Raw genomic sequence first — 22,906 nt, forward strand, 5'->3', positions numbered from 1 at the left:
ACCAGGGACTAATATTTGTGCCTTTCCTGAGGTGACACAGAAGGAAGCTTTCCTCATCAAGTCTGCCAGCAGACAGAAAAGCAAAGGTTTGGGGCAGAGGGAGGAAACCTGCACGTGGCAGAGCACCAATTGCTGTCAAAAGGCTGGAGAAGTGGTGGACAAAATACCAGCTCTTTGGATAATTACAGCAGTCCTTTGCACCTTCAAAAGCCCATTGGTTTTTTTTCTTCACTTCACTTGTGAGTGGACATTTTGGGAAAAAGTGAATAAAATGCTGTCGTTTCAGCAGCAAAAAAAACCAATGGCAAGTGAAGACATCTCAGTGTTGACCTTGGTTACTGGAGCTCAGTCCCTGACAAAGGAAACTTCCCTGCATCAGGCTGACCTGAGCATCATGTTTCCCTCACTGGCTTCTGCTGCAACTTGTCTGAAAGCCAGTGGGATTTATGCTGCTGGAATATATGGATTATTTAGCTATTCTTACTGACCCATAAATATACCTACTGTATAATTTATTGGAATGTAAGTCGTTCAGTCCTGTGATATTTATGATAGAAAATCTTCACTTTGAGCCAGTGGGAAATTTTGTTAGGGTGAGCAGTGCAGGACTGGTCTCTGCTTTGCCTTTTTTCCTTTCCATTGCAACACAATTAACCTTTTCATTAGAAGAGCTCTGTTCCAAATAAGCAAACTTCTCAATGTGCATTACTGAACCATTTCAAGTTGTCTCTTGCTTTGAAACAAAACATCTTTGTTCCTACCATGCATGACATTTGAAGACCTATTTATACAATGTGTCAGCTCCATTTGTTTTCTTCATCCTGATATTTTCCTCTGTATTTTTAGTTAGCCATCCAGATTGCAATGAATGAGGTTGCTTCTCGTTTCCTCCTGTGGTTCTCCAGACTGAGGCACTGGCTGCCTTTGTCCTTTCTCCACTTTTGTGGGTAGAGGTGAAACAACCCAAAATCAGACACAATTCTGCCTACTTCATCCTCTTTGTACTGAGACCAGCAGCACCAGGCTGCTGAGGGATGGAGAGATGGCAGAAGGACCTGCTGTTATGACAGTTTCTCTCCTGATGTCCTGCCTGTGGGAAGCACACGGCTGCAATCCCTTCTGCTGGAGGGGTCTCACCGAGGTACAGACTTCCAAGCTGCATCAGTAAATAAGCCCTCCTTGCAAAACACCTGCCTTTTCCTTAGACAATCATAGTTTCTCCTAAGTCTCTAGCTAGTCGTTCTTGTTTGGCAGCACAATGCTAACAGAAAATTAAACACAAAATTGAAAAAGAAAAAAAAAAAAAACCATATCAAGATACTGGGTAATAAAACTTTTAACATCCTGATTTTCAGTGAGTAAACAGTTATGGTGCTTGCCTCATCCTCTCCCTTTTAAAAATTTTATCTATATTAGGCTATGTCTTATCTTCCAGAAGGGATCCAGGGTAGTGCTATGCCTGCTGCTCAAGCAGCAACATAATGTCTAGCCCAGTACTGGCACTTCCTAGTAACAAATGAAAATCTAAGTCCTTTTTTGAAATCTTTTACACAACAGCTTTTACACAACTTTGCCAGCTCAAGGTTTCAAATTGCTTTAACACATAAAGGGTGCCAGGAAACTACTACAAGGCTCACTTTAACCAAAAAGGAGCCTGCAGGTGCCAGCCCAGCAGTGGTAAGCCTGGAGCAGCAGTAGCAGAGCCTCTTTTGTTCTCTCCAATATTGTCATCACCAGGAAGGTTGGGGAAGAAGGGTGAAACAGCTCCATGCACTCAACACTGCTCCTGCCATCTACTTCATGGCCCGCTCAAAGCCTGGTAATACCAAAGAAGGCTTTTGCATGTGATGGATGGGCTCCTGCTGCAAGAAGTGGAAGCAGTGGCAAGTGAGGAGGAATGCCTTTGATATTGTGTGCTTCAAAAGCCGGGCTTGCGAGTTTTGCTGTGCATTCCTGCAGCTGGGGTAGAGCTGCATGCATGCTCCCCACCAGCACAAATGAAACCAAGACATCCATAGCTGTGCAATAGAAGAGTTTGATCTCCTGCACTCTGGCTCTCTGTCAGACGCGCCCTCTTCCTCTCTGCAGCAGTACAGAGTGCGGTGTTGAAACCTGTAAGCCTGTGTGTATTTATGGGCTCTGTGATGGGAACTGCAAAGCTTAATACAAAACAGTTGAGCAAATGTTGCTGGCCACAGCCACAAAACCTGTCCTCATCTGTTCCATGATTGTGGTGGAAAAGAAAATTGCTTCAGTTTTATTTTCCTGTTTAAAGATGAAGGAAAAAAACCTGTCAAAGTAGATGGAATTTAGTCCAACTGATGTGACACCTGGATTAGCAAAGCAAAATGCCATCTCCTCTGAGTGCAGGAACTACGGCCATGCATAGTCAAGGCCACCATGAAGACACTGCAGCCCCATATGAACAAGAGACGCTTCAGTAACTCCAGGCTTGCAGCCTGTCTCTGTGTAGATTACTGTCACTGTTCACCATGCATTTTCAAGTCAGTTATTCCAGTGACTCAGTTAAGTTTCACTAAGAAGCCACAGACACCTCTGATCCACATTAAAGATGTTGGTGGGATAGCAGAGGAAGGCTCCACTCCATGCATTGTCTCATGCAGACTGGGAAACTGGGCAACACTGTGACTTGGAAACTTGTATGATGGGGAAGCATAAACAACAACCACATAACAATAGAAATGAATTTTATTTTGTAAAAAGTTATAAAATGAATATTGTACAAAAATAAAGTCTGTAGAGAACTTTGGTTGATTAACACAAATGACTGAGACATATAATTGCAGGTGGAGTAAAAAAATCCAGAGAAGCACACTCCTGTCTTCAGTAAGGTCTAAAAACTTAAAAAAAAACCCCAAAAAAACCCACCAAAACAAAAAAAAATCACAAACTTTACCCTTTTGTATTTTGAACATAGAGATTTGCTTTGGTTGCAGCCTCTGCAAGCTGCACAGAAAATGCTTGAGGCAAGTTTTCATCAGCTGGGGCAAGGGAAAGCACAGCCCTGGGCGCTGTCGCTGATCAGCTGCCCTGCAGCGCAGCTGACCCTCTGCCTGGCAGGCACTCAGTGCCCACGCTGTGCCAGTGTGGTGGTGTCACCACCCCTGAGCAGCACGGAGGGCATAGTGTCCCCGTGGCAGTGTGAGAGCAGACCCTGCAGCTAGCTCTCCAGGTCTGTCCTCCCTCTGCCCAGGAAAGCGGCGAAGTTGGGGATGAATTACATGCCGTACACCTGGTACACCTTTCTATGCCTGTTCTGGACTTTTTTGACCTCTAGACCCTTCTTCAGCGGTGCCCCAGGGGGACCAGGGCTGAGTATGGAGAGCCATTACATGCATGAGATAAAAGGTTGGGCCATGGTTTTCAACTAGGATTTTTTTTTTTCATGTTGCTTTTGTGGGAGTTGATGCTTCACTGGTTGTCAGGTATGTTTAGTGACCTGCACTCCTGCTCTTGGGGTAAATGTCTCCAGAATGAGAACTTGTGTTAGCGGTCACATACAAACACCTTTGCTGTACAACCTCCCTCCTCCTAAGGAAACTTGGACTGTTTCTGCTGCACAGGTATGAACCTGTAATGTTTCAGCAAATTATACAAAACACTCTGGTTATTTAACACAACTGTTTACTTGCAGGCTATATTAAATCCAGGGCTAACTAGTAAGAGGGATTTAACCTCTTCTATATGGAAGTATGGAAGGAAAAGCTTAAATAAATATAACTAGAAATTATAAGGCTAAATGTTATTATTTTCCATTTGTCAATAGTTATATGAGGTCAGTTGGCATAAAGTGTGAGAAAAAAAATGTGGCTACATTTAAAATATCACTAAAATTAGTTTTTCTAACAAATTGCTAATGTTGAACCAAGTCGTGCAACCCTACTTGTCCAGAGCCATTGCTGCTCCTGCACATGCATGACTGCAGTAGTTTTCAAAAGACTTAGTGACAGGAATAAGGGCTGCAGGCTTCAGCACTACCTTTTGTGAACATAATCAAGATTTTGTTTAAAAGAAAAAAAGGTAAAGTAAGTGATTTTTTGCATTCAAGTTAACACCTTCAATCAAACGCATGGACCGTTGTTCCCAACGTCTTTGTCTCTCTATATCCCCAAGTGCCATCTACTTTGGCACCTTTGAAAGACACTTTAATAAATAAGGAGACTCATTACTGAATTGAAATAAATAAAAATAACTTAAATCTCAATAAATATCTTCTGTATACTTATGTCTCTGAAGGGATGCATTGCATCAAGTAGTCTCTCTTAATCACAATGACCAAACAGAAATGTAGATATGCAAGTGACGTTAGTCCTTTGTAAACCTAAAGAAATAGATTTTGTATAGGCTGGGCTTGTTATTTCTCTTACTATACCAGGAAGAAGTGCTTAAAAACTCAACTTGTTTTCACAGGTAGCAGAAGAACAAAATCCTACACTCATTTTGAAAAAAAACAAGATGAAAATAATCAAACTTAGCCAGTAAGCAGAACTGTTTTGCTTCATAATAACTTGAACCTGGTCATTTTGATATTTGCCCAATATCATCTTACTTACAAGGGTCATCTTATAGCTTAGGAGTTGTCCTAAGCACTCAGGACCTGCCCTCCAATGAGCAGTAGCACAATGTGTCTTTCAGTACAGCTGAGGGCACAGGGGATTAGTAAGGGACTCCTAAGCTACTTCTTAGCTAAGCTTCTTGGTATAACTGGTATAATCATGGCATAACTTGGTATAACTTGGTATAATCATGGCATAACTACAACACAGTGTGGTATGGCAGGGTTGTGTTTTTAAGCACGTTCCTCATGGATTGAGTCTCACTGATGGTGGACTGAGTCAAACAGGAAAGGTAGCGTGCACATCATCCATCCATCCATCGTCATCTCCACCTGAGCTTTTATCTAAATCCCCATAGGACGTCAGAAGTCTCCATCCTTCTACTCTGCTGCATGCCTTCTTATCCCCAGGCTCTCATGGCTCCTTAGTCTGTGTTCTTGGTCCTTTTTCCTCCACCTGGAGCAGACACTTCCCTGGGAACCTTGGTCCCTCTCTTTGCAGCATAGCAGGAATGGAGAACTGGTGCTGCCTCAACATGCAACTATCAGACGCATCCACACCTTTTTGCGGAATGTTTTTTCAGTATGTGGTAAACCAAGTTATCATCCAAAAAGGACAGGTCATCATCAAAGGCTATGGGTCTGCAACAGGCTTGCCTCACTTTGTCAGTGACTAGTTTTTTCTTTTTGGTTAAGTTTTTTAAAATTTTATCATAGGTGGTCTCAGCTGCATCACAAGATCCACTGCAATACCGGAAAATTAGCTCTTCTTTGGTTTCATATCCCAAATCTAAGTCGGTCACATTTAAGTGTATTTCTCGTAAGACACATCCTCGATTTTTGCCTTTTTGATTCCTCCTTCCTTTTTTGTTGGAATTCTCTATGTTTGTGGCTGCATTTTGATGGTTTCTCTCCCGCCTAGAAAAAATCGGAGTCTGTTTATCTGGTGACCTCCTCAGTCTTTTAATAGTGGCTTGAATAAAGTCCACTACCTCATCAAACTGATCTGGATAATCCTCTGGCATATTAGCTGTTTGGGAAAGAGAGAAAAGGCTTTGTCACACATCAGTTATCATGAAGTTTGTCCATTCACAACTCAAAAACATTATGCACATGCAAGCTTCAGAACACATGCCCAGGACCCTCAGAAATCAAGGAGAATTTGGAATGGTTTGGATCATCACAGAAACTCATGTGAGGAAAGAGAAATGAGATGTATTTGTATTTCTGTCCTGATGCTTGGTAGCATTTCAGCACATCTTTTAATTTTGAATGAGCCTTGTTGAAATAGAAGGAAGGAAAAATATGTCATGGTATGAATATTAGTTAATATGGATGAAGCCGCTGTAAAGAGGTTACACAGACTCTTCCCAGCAAAGAAGCAACAGGAAGAGGTTTTTTTAAAGCAATTTTTTGATTATAGTTGTTATTTTCTTTCCACACCAGCAGCAGTTAGTATTGCCAAAGCCACCTGTCAATAAGGTTTTTGGGCATGACAGAAGGAGGATTTCCTGGGGTACCAGACTGAGATATTATTCCTGGATGAATGCCTGGGTTTTTACTGCTTCTAGGGGATAATTATTTTCATAGCTTTTGAAAAATTTTTAATGTAAATGTTTTGTATCACAAGAGTCTGATCACACTGAGTAGAAATAAGTCAGAATAGAAGTATTATGTTAATTCTTTAGTGAAATATTATTAATGCATTTTCCAAAAATTTAATTTTTATTCTATTTAGCTTATTACTTGGTATATCATTGATGAATTACTCAAGTAAACTGTACAATGAAGTCAATGAAATGTTTTGATGCTAGTAGAATGAACCTCGTCAAGAAGGGTGAAATTAAATGTGCTCTGAAATGGTTCCAAATTTTGCCATTTCATCATGATTTAGAAAAAAAATGCATTTTGAAATCCTTAATCTTCCCATGGACTAAATCCCTCAAAATTACCTGCTTTAGTGAATACAGAGAACTAACGGAGGGTCAGGCTGTCAGGATCCTGTGTGTGGATGCCCTTACATTGCATTATTAATGACTGTATCTTAAAACTATACTGCAATATTGGGGTTTTTTTTGTATTTATTGCCCCAAAAATTAAGACTTCTTCCTTTCCTGTAAGTCCTAAGAGAATGCTCCTTTCTGTACGCAACTCCTAAAACCCAACACGTAACACCAGCGTCACTCCAACCTTGCATATATGGGAATATCCATCTCCAATACCCCTACAAATATTGCAGGCACACGAAATACTGGGAGATGTTATCTAGTGCAATGCACCTGCTCAGGAGCTGGTACCTACACAAAAGCTCCCACTCAGTGAGGTGCTGAGATTGGAATGGTTCCTTAGGCAAAGGCTCAGCTCCACATTTCCCTAATGAGCACGCTAAGACAGGAATCCCAGCGGGTGACCAGGCAGCACAGGTATCCAGCTCAAACAGAGTAGCATGGACTCTGTTAACAGAAGGCAGGAAGGCATGAGGCTGCCCCCACTACCTAGCAAAAGTGCACTCTCATATCCTCAGTAGAAGCACCAAATACAGAGGAGATGGGGGGGTGGGGGGGGGGTGGGGGGTGCAGAATTCTAACTCCGCCAGTGCAAAAACCTGCTGAAACAGAGAGCATCTGCACATGATCAGGAATAGCGACTGCTGCCTGAAGTGGCCACATCCTAGAGGCCTCCCTCCATCAAGGATCAGAGATATATATTTTCTGATGGATGGACCCAGAAAAATAGTTTAGACTGGTGAAAGAGTAATGGAGGCTGGAAACCTTGTACTTCCACATAATGAAGGCAAACTCTATAAACTGTAGAGTTTGGAACTGAAAGAAGTGAATTACACTTTGTTTTATCCATGCTAAAATCAACCATCTTAGAGACCAGTGTTCATGTTCAAAGACATGAAGGAGGGATGGCTGCTATCTGTACAGCTAGGTGGAACCTGAATAAGGCAGGACCTGGCCCCATATCCCTGCAACGCCAGTGGTAAGTGCACCTTTCCTGCACTCCTCTATCTCTGTAGCAGGTATCAAAACACAAATGTGAGCCATACCTACTGGAGAGGGGTTGCTTGGATGGATGTGTCCCACTGGATGCAGCAACCAGCTCCTTTGCAGAATAGCTTGGTCTGCCTACTCTGTACAAGTACTGCCCAACCAAGCAAGAACAGGTCCAGGAAATAGGCAGGCTATGTTCCTTTAAAGCAGCAAGGGCTAGACATCCTTCTAGACTCAGTTAAAAAAGATGACCCACGTAGAGCGTACATAACCCCCATTGCTGAAGTACAAACTTGGCCCTGAAACAGATACAGATAGAAAGTAGCTGCCAGAAGGCACTCGTTGCTCGGGACGGAGTAGTTTCTAGATTTCCTTCACAGAAACTAGTTTTCTTAGTCAATAATCAAATAAGAGAAGGATGTAGCCCCGAGGATATGGCTCTAGAAGTGTCCTTCTCCACTCTGAACCTCAACTGCCCTCCTCTCATACCACTGTGACTACGCCAGCCCACACCTCTTTCATGTATTTCTAGCACAACCTTTGTACCTTTGTATAATGCAATGAGACCTTGGCTATAGGGAGAGCAAAACACAAAGGCAGGGAAATATACAGGGCTCAAGGGCTTAACAAAATTAATGCAGTGATCAACCATCAGGAAAGGGACAAGAGACAGCTACAGAGAAAGCCAACTTATATGTAGATATTATTGTTTGCAACCTTTAGCCCTTTAGCCCTGCACTTATCTCAAGCCTGGCACATTGCCAGTACAGTGAGAGTAAGAAGGACAAAACTGGATTAACTGAAAAGATAATCCAACTGGGCACATCACATTAAATGGCTTGCAATTGAGGGGCAAAAATACCACCTACCTCTGTGAGAGTGCTATAGGCAGGAGTGTATTTTGGCTAAATACCAATCACATAGGTACAGGGTTCGAGCACTGTTCTGCCAACTATATTCTGGAGGGTAGTAGACAGGAGGAGGGCAGATCCATGTGGTGGCCTGTGTTCCTGCTAAAAGTGCATGCTGAGATCTATCCTGGTTCATGTGTGATTCCTACCTCAGCTGCACCAAGGGAGGCATTGCCACTGAGAGCTTTCTGCACTGTGAGTGGCCTGTGATATTTCAGGTTGAGGAAACTAAATGCCACTTAAGAGCCCCACGCAATGCTGGTGATGCAGACATGCTCCGTCTACCCTGCAGAAGGTGTGAGCAGTAGGGCAAAATGTAGATCAAATAATCAAACCAACAGCATATCCAAGTAGGGAAGTCCTACTTACAGAGACAAGCTGCACCCAGAAAATGGGGTCATTGACAGAATGACTGGTCCTGCTAATGTCATTAAAGCTCGAACATGAACTGTGCCAGAAGTGTTCCAACACTGATGGCGCTGGGGATTCCTGCTCTGCTCATGCCCTACTGAAACAGCAGGATATATTCTGGAGATACACTGGGAGGAATGCCAGCACTATTAGTAAGATGAATTCCAATTTCCTTCATCCATTGTGGACTTTCTTTTCAGCCCAGGGAGCTGGAAACTATCCTATGCAGGTATCCAAATCTACCAGAAAGACTCCTGCAGTGACACCCAATATTTGGAGATTACATCACTGGAGGAGACAAAAGGCTTGTGGGTGGTAATAGGAAACTGGTGGAAACAGTGGGCACAGAGCTCCCATTGAGAAAATGTGAAGATCTACTTGATCCTGGTCACTCTCTGCCCACCTAAACTACATGTGCTGGTACAGGCTACATGGGTACGTCAAATCAACAGAGTGGCAGCTGCAGTACTGGGCTACTCAATGAGACCTTGCATGTTTCTGTAAGCAACACACTCCTCTGCCTGTGGAGCCCCAAACTGGTCATGAGCAATGCAGCAATGTTTTTTTGTCAGCTTCCAATGCACTTCCAAGGTACCCCAGGTTTGCTTCCATAATTTAACAGTCTTAGCAATAGCTCTAATCCCTGCAATCAGCTAATTGTCTACTGCTTAATAAATCAGTCATCAGTGTGTTTACAAGCAGCCACTAGGAATGGGTCACAGGGGTCTGGAAGAAAGATTAACAACCAGGAGTGAAAGGAGACTTGTCTTAGCCCTGTGCTGAGGTACCAGTCATGACTCAGTAGGGATATTCAGCTGTCCAACAAGCATGGGTGTGACGACCTAGAGCCTGAAACTGCTGAAATAGGATCCAGAGCAATCCAGTGGAAACATCAGCATTGACACCAGGCATGATTGATTGAAACAAGGCACTTGAGGTAAATGCTGCAGAAGCTACCACCAGACATCATGCATCAATAAGCAATAACCTCTATGACTAAACTCTGTAAAATGCTAATAAGACAGAAGGGAAGGTGGAGAAGACTGACTGCAGGATGTCCTCATCCTGATGGGCACTTGGTAGATGTGCTCCAGGGATTTTGAGACCTCTCTGCACCACAGATATCACATAACATGCTGAGCACTTGTTTGGTCTCTGCATTGTTTTAAAGTTCTGCTGGGGGCAATGGGATTGCTGAGAAGAGCTGTGGGCCAGGAACACCAGCACACCCATAGGGGCTGCCTGAGCATGTAGTGATGGTTGTACACTGAATAAAGCTGTATGATAGAGGGGTACTTTGTTACCCTTCTGTCTGCAATGTTGTTTAGAAAATATTTACAGTCTCACGGCATCTTTGCTTCTCTCACACAGCATGGACTGTGCTGTCTTGATTGTGCAACAGACAGAGTATGCCGGGGGGATTTCACACCCCTGCAAGGAGCAGATACACATTTTGCATGTGTGTGTATGTGTGCTTCATTTACACATATGCACACACAAATATAACTGATTATACACACACACACATTTTTTAAAACAAACTAGTTTACTGACAACACTTGCCTTCTGCTGGAAAAGCTGAGAGAACAAACACATGACAGATGCCTGTAATGCAGTGTAATGTGCCAGCAGAAATTGCTGGGATAATGGCGTTAAAGCAGCAAAGATCTCTGAGGAGTAGTCCCCAATCTCAAGCTCCACGGTGTGAAGGAATAAGAATTTAAAAATTGGAAGTCACACAGGACAGGACAGGACAGGACAGCCAGAGCAGTGTGTGCTCAATACAGGTTTGCAAAGGTTGTCTTGCACATGTGATGCACCTCAAAACATGTGTTTCCCAAAGGAACACATGTCCTTCAAAAGTAAAATCCTCCCTTAGGGAACACAGAGTCTCTGTATGTCTTGTTCAGAGTGTGGGAGAAAGGCTCACAGACCCCACTGGCTGGGTGTGATGGGCTGAGCCCCACCACTTATAGGTGCCATAGACTGGTGTGGTGAGGTTTTGTTTGGGTTTTATGTCACAATTCTCAGAGCAGTTTCCTGACTTTGCTGAGAAGTCTCTTGGAGGCAGTCTGTGTGCAGGCTCGTGCAGGTGTTTATGTGTCACCTCTGCCTAGCATTCCTGCAGTAGGAGCCTGGGGCAGGCAGCAGGGCTTGTGGGAACTGCATCTACTACATGTGTCCTGCCGTGCCCAGCTCACTCTCCTGCAGCTCCTTTCCATGCTCCCTCCCTCTTTTATTACCATGCCACCCAGGCAGGAACAGGCAGAGCCTTTTCTTATGGCTGCAACAAGAGTACAAGTTTTCCCAGGGTCAGAGAACCAAGATTGCTGTGTACTGATGACAGTCCATGTGCGACTGTGCCTCTGAGCACCTTCTCTGTCTCCCTTGTCCAGCCGAACAAGGGCTCTTAATCTGTGAAGATTTTCTCACATAATGAGAAAAATGAAAAAAAAAAATCAAAGAAATAAAGAAAGAATGAAATGTCACAAGACTGATACAAATATACAAATAAGAATCTAGCAGAGTGATTAGGCTGGGGGCACAGCTGGTGAACACTTTCACCAGAGGGAGTGAGACTCACTTAAAATACTAATTTAAAAACCAAACCAACCAACCAACCAATCAACCAACCAAAAAAACCAAACCCCAAAAAAACCCCAAAACAAAAAAACAAACAAAAAACCCCCCAAAAAACAAATAAAAAAACCAAACACAAGAATATTTGCATCATTTGCTTGCTGTTTTCGCTTGTTTTCTAAACACTTAGGGCACAGTCAGATCATAGCTTTAACCCAGCCTCCTAGGTTTGCAACATCCTTCTGTAATGTACACTGACATTCCTGCCTCATTGATGCTCTCTGGAACCTGAAGTTTTGACCTGCCTGTCCTCAAAGACAGTCTCTGTTCCCTGGGCACAAGAAGAGCTGGCAGCACGCATGAGTGAAGGATCCTGCAGCCAAACAGCCATGGCATTCCCCATTAGCCCCTGGAGAAATCCAGTCCTGAATTCAGCTTTGGGAGTGCAGGGAAATGCGCCTTCCTATGGGCACCTTCCCCACTGCAACCCCCCAGAATCTGTTTCTGCATTTTTATTTAATTTGAGACATCATGTGACACCAGGACTGGGATCTGCCCCCTGTGCTTCTTAGAAGAATAAATTATAAGGTGTTCTGATAGACTTCTACATGAAACAGGTCTAAATGGATATTCACACCAAATGTGTCCCATTAGCAAAAAAACAGCCTCCATGAAGTAAAAATGGACAATTTATTTCTGTCTATTCAAATGTGACCACAATTACATTTTGTAAATTTATTAATTTGATTTTCCTATAAACAGATTCATTTTAAAGCCAAATAGTCCCCCATGTGCAATAACAGCAACCCAGCATGGTAAATCAAGCAATCCTCAGTTTGTACCTGATCACAAACTGATGGTTTGGATCTTCATTTTTTGAGACAAATATCCAGTTTCTTCCTTTGATGCCTAGTTATGAATTTAAAATACTAACTACAGTCTCTTCTAACCATGCTGTCTCTTATGGCATACAAGAAAACCTTAAACGCTGTATATTGCAGAAGAATAATTTATATAGGTGGGTTTTCCTTTTGGTTTTTTTCAGCCTCATAAAACTGCCATATTATTTGGCACTTTACAAACCCTGAGCTAAAGTTATGTAACAGAAGTCACAGAAGGTATATTAAACATTATAAAATTAAGTCTTGCTTTTAGATTGTAGTTTTTATGCCTGCATTTGTGACAGTTTATAGCTATCACATCAAAACATTAGCCCAAACACTTAACTAATTATTTTGCTTAAGCACAATCTTTCAATTAGAGAAATTCAAACAACAGGATCAGACCCTGAAGTATGATTTCAAAGTTCTAGGAATTTAGTCCAGCTCATTGCAATGGTAAGGAATATTTAGAAAATTTAGATCCAGATCTGCATTGGGATTAAGTGGCCACTTTTCAGAAACAGTTCTGGTACTTTAATCTGGGACCTTCATAATCAAATTATTACTTTATTTCATAACCATTATTCAATTTTTAAAAAATATTTTGCTTGCTTTGCAGTACTGTTTTCAGGTGCTTATTATAGTGGATGTGGCTTGTCTGAACACAGAATGCCTCCATCTCATACCACAGGGATGTATTTTAGGGGAGATTTGGAGAAATTTGTTTGTGGAAGGGTAACCTTATCCAGGTTAAAAATACTAATGTGACGATCACTTGGCTTTACAAAGTGAGAAAGTAGCAACTGTGGTGGGGATAAAACATTTGTTTTATTGAAAATGAACTATTTGGTATAAAAAGACAGTATTATATGAACACATCTAAGTGAAGGCAGGTGTTAAAAATAGTATGCTGAAATGTTTCTGGTATTTAAACAACTAAAATACCACCTCTCTGAGGCATGACTATTAGTTCCCAATATCCATTAGGAAACAGAGCACCAAACAAACCAGGGTCAGCTCAATCTTGAATGTTTAATACAGTTCTGTATTACCACACTCCCAGTCCATGCTGCGGCTCCCCTCAGACTCAGAGCGCCCTTAGAAATGGAGCCTCTCCGCAGTATCATTTGTCTCTTATCAAGGCACGTGCTAAATAACCTAATGGGTGATGCTAGGGCCACTTACACCAGCCAGGTACAATGAGGCAACACTGCTAAAAGGCCTTCCTGGTGTTCTTGCTCCTGATGGAGCAGTCAAATTCTGTGTTTGTAGCTCACTAGCTAACCCTGCAGCTTCCCATGTGTCCATCATAAATGACAAATCCACAATCCTTTGCATTTTCACTCTGCCATGCTTGGCAGTGCCTCCCTTTCTGTACTTTGCTTGCCTTCTTGCAGGTAGAAATGCTGATTCTCAACAGCGAAAGAAAGCGGGGAGACAATAGGACCACCACAGCTGTTGCCAGTGTGGGAAGTCCCTGAGCGCCGGGGGAAAGAGCCAGGTCAGATGGACTGCGTGGAGCAGAGGAAGTCATGAGCTGACCTGCTCACAGGAGTTTCTCGTTCCTCACCTAGCCCAGGCAGGTTGCTCACAGGACCCTGCCCGATGGTGGGCTGCCCTCTTCTGCCGACTCCCACCTCTGGCCTCTCTGGGGTGGGCAGAGGAACACCTCACCCAGCAGTCAAGGAGCAGAGAAGCAACAGGACGATGCAATCTTGCCTCTGGCACAGAGCTTTGAATCACCAGCTCTGAGCACCACAGAGCAGTCAGCGTTGCAGCAGTCGTACGTGAGATTTTGTGGCATCTCCTGCAGATGCTGCCAGGAACCCACCTGCACTAGGACCTTATCCTAAGGGGTGGTGGGTGGGTGAGCACCCTTAGAGCATCCTTGCATCAGAAGAAGTTACAGCACAAAGAATGTAAAAGAAGATAGAAAAAGTTCCAGTACCCTGCCTGAAGCCACCGACCAAGTAGGAGCCAAACCTGGACAAGACAAATACCTGTTGACTCCTCTCTGGTACCCTTCCATACTATGCTGAGTAAATACCCAGCTTCCCAGTAAAACCTAAGTTTACTCCTAATATTTTGTTAAGCTAGAACCTCAAATCCTGTGAGAGCCTCGGATAAGTGTATGTGAGTGAAACGTGAAACCTGTGACATTTGTTAGCAAGAACATATGCAGCCAGCTAATAGGCAAGCACACAGGTTTTAATGGAGGAAATACTGGTGGTATTTTCTTCACCATCCCTGATGCAGAAGTGATCCAGCCCAGCTCTCTTATGACATCAGTAAAACCCCACTATGGTAACCTAGCCCTTCTTTAATAACAGTTCACTGAAGGGAAAGATCATGGTTAAATCAATAACATAAGCTATTACTAGAATGCCTGTGCTCTTATGCTGCATCTCCCACTGGGCTTTAGAAGCATCCCTAAGGAACAAAGACATGCACCAAAGCAGGAAGAACAGACCCTAAAAGGACTCTAAGCCAGTCTCTTCCCTGTGGCCATAGACTGTAGAGCAGTCCAGGCAAAATCTTGGCTGATGTTTTTCTTGTGGCAATCTCTGCTGCTATCAGATTTGATCTGATCTATAAATAACACACCATCTTTCATTGTTGCCTTTCAACTGGCTGCAGTTCAATGTGTTTACAAAAGGAACAATAGGGAAGATTCTAATATTGCTAGTTGAAAATTGTTATTGCTACAGTAATTAGTCCCTGATTCTAGGGCAGGTGCATGTACTCCACTGCAGAAGGGCTCATGCTGTGAGTGCGGACTGGCACTTTGTCAGATAGAGCTGGTGTGTGTGTGCTCAGAAGAGCAAGGTCCTTCCTAATTGTTACACTGGGTGCTACCAACCTACAGAAATTTCCTAAATAATGGCTGATTTTGCCAAAGAAATTACACATGCTTTGGATGGAAGCAGAGATAGTCCAGATGTTTGTACCCATTTTGTTATTGAAAGGGGATATGACCAGCTTGCCTCTAAAAGCTTCGCCACCAGAAAAGTTTTGGCATACTGCTATAACACTGCCAGCCACAACACAGGAAAATAAATACATGGACTTCAGTGTTTGCTTTTTTTGAAGAATATTCCTGTCCAAAAATATTTAAAGTCCCAAAGATTTCAAAGAAATGTACGAGCAGGTTTCAGTTTAAGCAAGTATAATACATAGAGCCTAAACTTCGGCTAGGTCATACAAGTGGCTTTATTCTTTAAAAAAAAATGCTGCTACATGAAATACCTCACAAAATTAATTTTATTAAGTCCTTGATCTTACAACATATTCTAACATATATTTTGTATCTTAATATCTTCTTTGCAGCTGTCTCAAGTAAATACTTTTTATCCTCTTGTCTTTCTTCTCTTTGTTATCACAATTTAAATTCCAAGAAGAACTGAAATATTTCCTGTGGTTCTCTTTACCAAAGGATATTTCTTGATCAAAAAAACGAGCTGTTTTTGTACAAAATGACCACTCTGCAGTGCTAACCACTCTACCAGCACTAATATGTCAGTGGCCTATTTAGATGTCTCATGATCCTGCACATGGTTATGCTGCTTGTTTATGCTTGCTGTATTGCTTGTTTATTTCTACTTATTCACTTACTAGCTCAGAAATATGGGAATCCACAACAAATGTAGTTATGTAGGGTTTGGCCTATGCACTACAAGTTTTACATAGCTCTCTATATAGTGGTTGGGGTAGGGATGAAAATTTGCTATATGCATTAGATGTTCACCTCTGAACATCTGCAGTTGTGGAAGGGTGGGATTTGATGACCCAAATGGCTTTTCAAAGTCTTCATAACTTTAATGATTTTAAAACTTCATAACTTTAATGATTTTAAAACCACTTTTTGCAGTAAAAGGAACAGGAACAGTATAATTTACAAAGACATTACAATCTATCAGTCAGAGGATCTACTAGTGGACAAAGAACGCCTCCTCCACTGAATTCAGTGACAGTCCAATGAATACTTAACACAACTGAGTTCCTCAGCTTTTCAAGGAATGCTTTGAAGCTCCTCATCTGCAAACCCTGAACATGGGTATTTCTAAAATATACTGAAAAGTCTTATGAAAGAAAAGTATGTCTAGGCATGTTATCTGTCAACAAACCCCTGAAAAACATCCAACACCATCCATAGTTTCACTGGCAATCTTTTGAGGTCCCTAAAAAGCAGCAAAGGATAACCCAAAATGAGAATATAACTTTATTATCCTGCACTTCAGAACTTTTTTCCCTTAAGTAACAGAGTGGTCTTCACTGGAGTATATTCAGTATGTATACCTGAGACTGCAGTAGCTCTAGAGTAGCGCAGACACCATGATGAAAAAAATCGATCTTTTCCTTTTACTATGAGGGAAAATCCCATGAGGACATGTTTAATTTAATTTTACCTGCTTACCACTAGTTCTTAGTAAAGGTTCTCACTTGATTGAAAGAACCCATATCATAGAATGGATTTTACGACACTCCAGCCCTCACATGCATGGTGATTATGTGCATCCAACAGCAAGCAGTTACAAGATGTATTCACTGGCAGCTGTGTATAATGCAAACAAGTGTTTGGCTCCCTCTGCACTGTCATGCTTCTGAGGCTGCTGACTTAGTATTTAGTTTATAATAATGTGGTTTATATTTGTTCTACTTGCATTTGGTATCTAAGCTAATAGTGTTCTTCCTCCAGAGAACTGCAGAATAAGGGAAACAAACAGTTACAAATGCTGTATATATTCTGTTTTTTGTGGGTGTGAAATAAACTATCCCATGAATATTGATGCCAAAGCACCTACAAATAACCAGATTCATCTCCAATAGACTGCATTTGTGGAGGATACTCCAGCCTCTAGTCCAATTAAAAATGCAGAAGTTTGCAATTGCTAGCGCCCTCTGCCATCTCTGATTACTGCCCTGAACAGTAAAGGTCAGCACTTACACCTGATCAGCCCAGGAGGTTAGAACCCTGCCTGGAGCCTGGAATGAAGGGAGGTTTCAAGCCAGTCTGAAAGGGATGGGGTAACATCAGGTGACCTCAGAGTACCTTGCAGAGAAAGCAATCCCATTAAACATGAACACAAAAAGGTGTCAAGGGCCTGGGAAAGAGATGTGTTCTCCAGCAAGCTGTTTGGTCTGCCCTTAAGGGTGGACTTTATCTCACAATCCTACTAAGCCTTGATGCAAGTGGTGTGTGGGAGACACAATTTCTCTGGAGTATGGGCAGTGGACCTTGGAGCAAAATGAGTACACTCAGCCTGCAAAGGGATTGCTTTAGGGGACAGCAGTGCACTTCTCTGAATGCACACAGCAACCAGTCCTGTTAAAGACCCACACACTGCCCTATGCATATGAGGCAACACAGGTGATGATGGTGCCCCCACCACTTTTGTGAATTGTCTCCTGCAAAAGCCCTTAGCAAAGCAGCTGACCAAGAGTACCCACAGGGATGTGAATACACGGCAGGTTCACCAGCAGACGGCCAGGGAGCTGCAAGCACACCTCTGTGCTTGTGGCACATTGGGCTCTAATGGCAAGAGAAACTTTCAAGTGGAAAGGGAAATCTACATGGTGCAGACACTGATTCCTCTTGTCTACTTACTTCTATGTCTTTCCTGTGCTGAATGGTGCATGCCACCAAATTGTCAGTGGAGAGAACAAGTATGTCAAAGACACTGATGGAGGTGATGAGCAAAGTGCTACTGCAGCAGGAAGGCAGTGATGTGCCTGGGTAGGGTCAGCCTCATAGCCTGTTTGCAGACACCACACACTTTTAAATCAACTACAAACAGCATAAAAGTGCACCAGAGTATTTCACTGCTCTCTTACAGAGAGACTCTCCCTAGTCACCTTTCTGCAGGTCTCCTCTGACTCATCTGACTTGGCACATAGAGATGAATTTCTGACTTTCAGACTCGATTGCTGTGGTAACTGCTGCCCTACAAAGATCTCAGGAATGCCCTGGGTTTTCCTCAATCTCTGATGTGAAGAACAGTACTGCTTCCTTTACTCTTGCAGCCAGGTCCATTTGTTAGTGATACACAGACTTAAAAAATTGAGACCAAACTATCAACTCTTTCTCAAATTACTATCTTGGGCAACAACCTTTCACCCAGCTCTGCATGTCTAAGCCCATGTCTGCATCCTGGAAACAGAGATAATATTGATACTACCATAGCTCAGGTAAAACACAGGTTATCTTCCTGCTTCTTGTTTATCCAATCCACAGGAAAGGAAAAAAGAAGATGCAATGATGAGAAGTTTTGGATACTAGGAACTGAGAGAATCACTACTGCTGCCTACCCCCTTGAGCTGCTGTAAAGGAATCAGCTTACCAGGAACCATATTCCCAGAAGGCAGTTTCAAGATAAAAGCAGGCATTGTACAAATACTATCACTCTGGAAAAATTGAGCATTAATGCTCTCCCACCCTGAAGCTTCTTTGAGAGCTACAACCTGACTAATGATGCTTTCCCTCTAATGCTCTTCTTGCCACCAGCACCTCAGCAAGTCTGTACAGAGGGTAACAGCACAGTAGCCTGAAAAGCTGATCACTGTCTTTTGCAGGACAGCACTTATCCACCACATGGCTTGCCATAGGGAAGAAGATCACCATGTGTGATACCTCCATGATCCTGGCAGGCTGTAGCCCTGTGAGGAAACACTTTTGGCCAACCTCCCTGTGTGGAGGGGCTGAAAAGGATGTCAGGGTTGCCAGTCTGTGAGCAGCAGGAGCCCAGGCTGGGACACGCAGAGGCGGGAGCCTAGGCAAGATTCCAGCAGGGGGGGCAACACTAGCAAGAGAAGGGAAGAAAGACAACTAAACAGGGAAGGGCATAAACGTGTGTGTATAGAAGAGATGGGTGTTTGGGAGGGGTCAAAGTGAAGTCACAGCAAATAACTCGGTGCCTCCACACTGCGTTAGCCTGGCTGCTCCCAGAGAAGCCAGTGTGGCTGCCTGTGACTGGAGTTGTGACAGCGCAGGGAAAGGACATACCTCCAGAAAAGGAAATAGAAATTAATCCCAATTACTGGATACTGTCTGTATCCTGTAAGGAGCTAAACAGAGAGGGGCATGAGCAACGAAAAAAGAAACTACCTTCAAACTGCCTCTGCACCTTTGCTAAATGAGTGTCTCCACTATTCTTGTGAGTATCTTACCACTTCTTACTGAGTCATATTACCTCTCTCTTTAAAAAGCCACCAGAGTTAACATAATGCTCACATTCCACTGTGAAAATTCTGTATCTGCTATTGTAGGTACAGGACCTATTATTAGCAAGGCATTATGATCTGTCATTTGGATTGTAAACTGTCTTAATGTGAGCTAGCTCATGTGGATTTCTCTGCATCAAGCTCCTAACAGTGCCACAGCTACTCTTCAGTAAATTTCCATGCGGACACACTAATTTTGAGATCAGAATCCAAGGAGGATTTAATGAAGCTCAGCAGTACTCCAGGATGTGTATGGCGCCTCCCATCACAGAGCCAAACCTCCATCAGGACTTGCGCCCACTACAGGCAGAGAATAATTGCATTGGCAGGTCCGAGCAGGGAGAGGAGGCTGTTGCAGTGGAGAAGGAGTTTCAGTGCATGTGCTGTGAGGGGTATGAACCAGATCCTCCTCTCGGCTTCTCTGCATACAACAAACTTGTACCACCCACCTCCCCATGTTTGTCAACCCGAGGGATCCTAAGACGGCCAGGAAGGCAGGCCTGGAGCAGGCAGGGGGCATCATCACTGCAATTGTCAGCCCCAAGCTTTGGAGAATGACTAGGTTTGGAGCTGCTCAAACAAGACCAAAGCCAATGACACTGCCTATGGAGAAAAAGGGGCACAAAATGGGAGGATTCTTTCCTCGTCCTGATGCCTGAGCAAAGGGAAGCAAGTTTAGCAGGACAGACAGCAGTTGCTACAAAGGGGAATGTTTCTTACAGTCACTGTGCACAGCATAGGGAGGCAGCAGGCTGATGGGGGAGAGATCATCTTCAGGTCCCTCTACCACTGAAGGGGACCCCTTGGGAGGCGTCTTACCGGTGGGCAGGGGCAAGGTGGAGACTGTGTTGAGCAGCACCACGCAGACAGCCACAACATCCCATAACTTCATCTTAGATCTCCTTCCAACACAGGTCCCTGGCAGAAAGAAGAGGCAGGGTGAGCTCCTATCTGCTATGTTCCCCCAGTCCTGAACCAGTTGTGCCAGCCCTGAGACAAAGCTAAGCAGTCCTGCACCCCAGATCACACTGGTTCACCCAGGACAGGCCTGAGGACATTGGATGGAACAACAACTGCTCCTTGTGCAGCCAGAGCGAGCGAGGTGGGCTGTCCCCAGGAGTGGGAGAAGGAGGCACAGGATGGCCTCCAGTCCCTTTATGCCTGAGAAAGCTGCTCTGGGGAAGGCAGGTAAGGAGGCCCCAGAAGTCTGTTTCTAGAGACAGGGACTGTAACCATGTCCCTGTGATGACTGGCAGGCAGGTCACCTTGCGCTTGTTGAGCACCTGGGCAGCACCTGTTCTCAAGCTGGACCAGGGAGGACTGGGCTGATCTGGGGTGCTGGTCTGCGCAGATCTGATGTGCTACAAGCAAACTTTCCTTTCCCTTTCTCTCTCTTTCTCTTCCTTTATCTCCTTCCATTTCTTCTTCCCTCCACCATTTCCCTTCCCTTATCCAGTCCTCTCTTTCCTCTTAATTTTTACTCTCCTTTTCTTTTTCCTTTCATCTTCACTTGCCACCGTTTTCCCTTACACTCTTCCTTTTTCCCATTCTTTCCTCTTTCCCTATTGTCTTCTTCTTTTCTTCCTATTTCCCTTCCCTTGCTTCAAGTTTTCTTTTTTCCCTTCCCTTTTCTGCTTCCACTTTCATTTTTTTCTTTCCTCTTTTGTTTCCATCTCCCTTGAATTTTCCTCTTCCCTTCTCGTTTTCCACTCCTGGTATTGTTCTCCTCCCCTAGTCTTTCTTTCAGTCTCTCTCTCTTTTTTTCATCGATCCTCTTTCTTCTCTCTTCTCCCCTTCCCTTCCCTTGTCCCTTTTCCTTTTCTTCTCCTCGTTCTCCGGCCGCCCTGCCCGAAGTCTGCCACGGCACGTACCCGCTGCCCTCTGCACGCCGCCCGGGGGTAACAGCTGCCCCAAACCCGGTTCGGCTTGGCCCAGGCGGCGGCACAGGGCAGTGTCCGGCACGGGAGGAGCAGCCCCGCCGGGAGGGAACCACGGAGGTCCCGGTCCAGCGGCGGGCTTAGGGCGCGGCTGCCGCTCGGTGCGCGCTTTCTCCGCCGGCCGCTGCCTTCGCACCTCGTCGCGTTCGGGGAGCTGCGGGGCGCCCCGGAGAGTGTCCGCCCGCCCCGCCCTCTCCCCCGCGCTCCCATCCTCGCCCTCACCTCTGAGCTGGTCTCGTCGGACCCGAGATGGACATTAACGCCGTGGAGTCGACCGGCCGGCCGGCCGATTCATGTGGGCAGGTCAAGGTCCGACTGCCGGCACCCTCTTTGCTCAAAGGACGGGGGAAGGGGGATTCGTATGGAGCAGGGGGTGTAAGGTCGCGGGTCTGGGTGAAGGCAGCGAAGGCCGGCAGCACAGTCCCCGGCGGCCTCCCCCGCCGCCGCCGCAGGTGCTGTGCCCGCGGCAGGAGCGGCGCCGCGGGGGTCTCTGCCCGCCCGGCCCCGGAGCCGCGCTCAGCAGCGGCGGGAGTGGCCCGAGCCGAGGGGGGCGCCGCCTGGCAGCGGGAGATGGCGCTGGGTGGTGCGCTTGGGACCCTGCCTGGAAATCTGAGAAAGACACTCCATCAACAACTGCGGGGAGTCAGATGAAGACATCAGCGCTCCTGTAACGCCAGCTCGTCCAGCACTGCCGGGACCCCCGCACCGCTCGGGCACGCACACCACGGCGGGAGAAAAAGAAAAAAAAAAAAAAAAAAAGGAGAAAAAAAAAAGAATGCCAAGAAAAACCCCACCCCAACGGAGGAAGGAAGGTGAAAACGATTAAAAAAATAAAAATCAAACCACCCCCGCTCAGCCTGCTGTGAGACTCAGAGGCTGGCACTGGGATTTGTAGAGCCGGTAGCAGCAGCAGCAGTGAGGCTTCCTCCTCCAGAGCGGGGTCCCGTCGAGGCGAAAGCTTAGATCCAAGCGGGAACGCGGCGGGAAGCTGGGCCGGTGTCGGGAACGCCCGCTCCGGCTGGGCCTGGGCGCGCCGGCCCCCCGGGCGCCGGCGGGGCTGGGTGGGGGCGCGGGGCTGGCCGAGGCGCGGGGGGCGCCGCACCCGCGGACGGAGTGAGCGCGGAGCCGGACGTGCGGACGCGGGGGCTTTGCCAGGGCGACTCGGCGCCGCAGATGGATTTATAGGGCCCTTTGGCAGTGACGCGCCCTCCGCTGATTCGCTTTCAGACCCAAACACACGCTGGCCCCCCGCACCGGACCCCGCGGAGCCTCCAAATATCTCCCGGCTGAAGTCACCGGCCCGACATACCGTGGGCTGCGCGGCCGCCGGAGCAGCCCCGCGGCACCCGCTGGCCCCGCGGCGGCGGCGGGGCCGGGCCGGGGTAACCCAACACCG

General features: G+C 45.2%; 1 protein-coding gene across 2 annotated transcripts; it reads right to left on the reverse strand.

Annotated features, from left to right (window-relative positions):
* Positions 1–2,691: 2,691 nt before the first annotated feature.
* GDNF (glial cell derived neurotrophic factor) lies at positions 2,692–22,627 on the reverse strand. Of its 2 annotated transcripts, none has more exons than XM_004177145.5 (3): positions 21,733–22,627; positions 20,393–20,491; positions 2,692–5,606 (listed from the first exon to the last, which is right to left on the reverse strand). In XM_004177145.5, exons 2-3 carry the CDS (start codon positions 20,463–20,465, stop codon positions 5,122–5,124), a joined length of 558 nt encoding a protein of 185 aa, XP_004177193.1. In that variant the 5' UTR covers positions 20,466–20,491; positions 21,733–22,627; the 3' UTR covers positions 2,692–5,121. The 2 variants fall into 2 exon arrangements, with proteins under 2 accessions (XP_004177193.1, XP_002192645.2); XM_002192609.6 differs by having other exon boundaries at positions 20,294–20,491.
* Between the last annotated feature and the right edge of the window lie 279 nt (positions 22,628–22,906).

The sequence above is a fragment of the Taeniopygia guttata genome, chromosome Z, assembly GCF_048771995.1.
Source record: "Taeniopygia guttata chromosome Z, bTaeGut7.mat, whole genome shotgun sequence".
NCBI lineage: Eukaryota > Metazoa > Chordata > Aves > Passeriformes > Estrildidae > Taeniopygia > Taeniopygia guttata.

Bases quoted from the DNA above. Each gene is read 5' to 3' on its own strand.
- GDNF (XM_002192609.6), bottom strand. From the start codon at position 20,465: ATGAAGTTATGGGATGTTGTGGCTGTCTGCGTGGTGCTGCTCAACACA. The intron at 5,607-20,293 runs GTAAGAAACATT...TTTCCCAAACAG, and splicing joins CTATGCTGTGCACAGTGACT to CTAATATGCCAGAGGATTAT.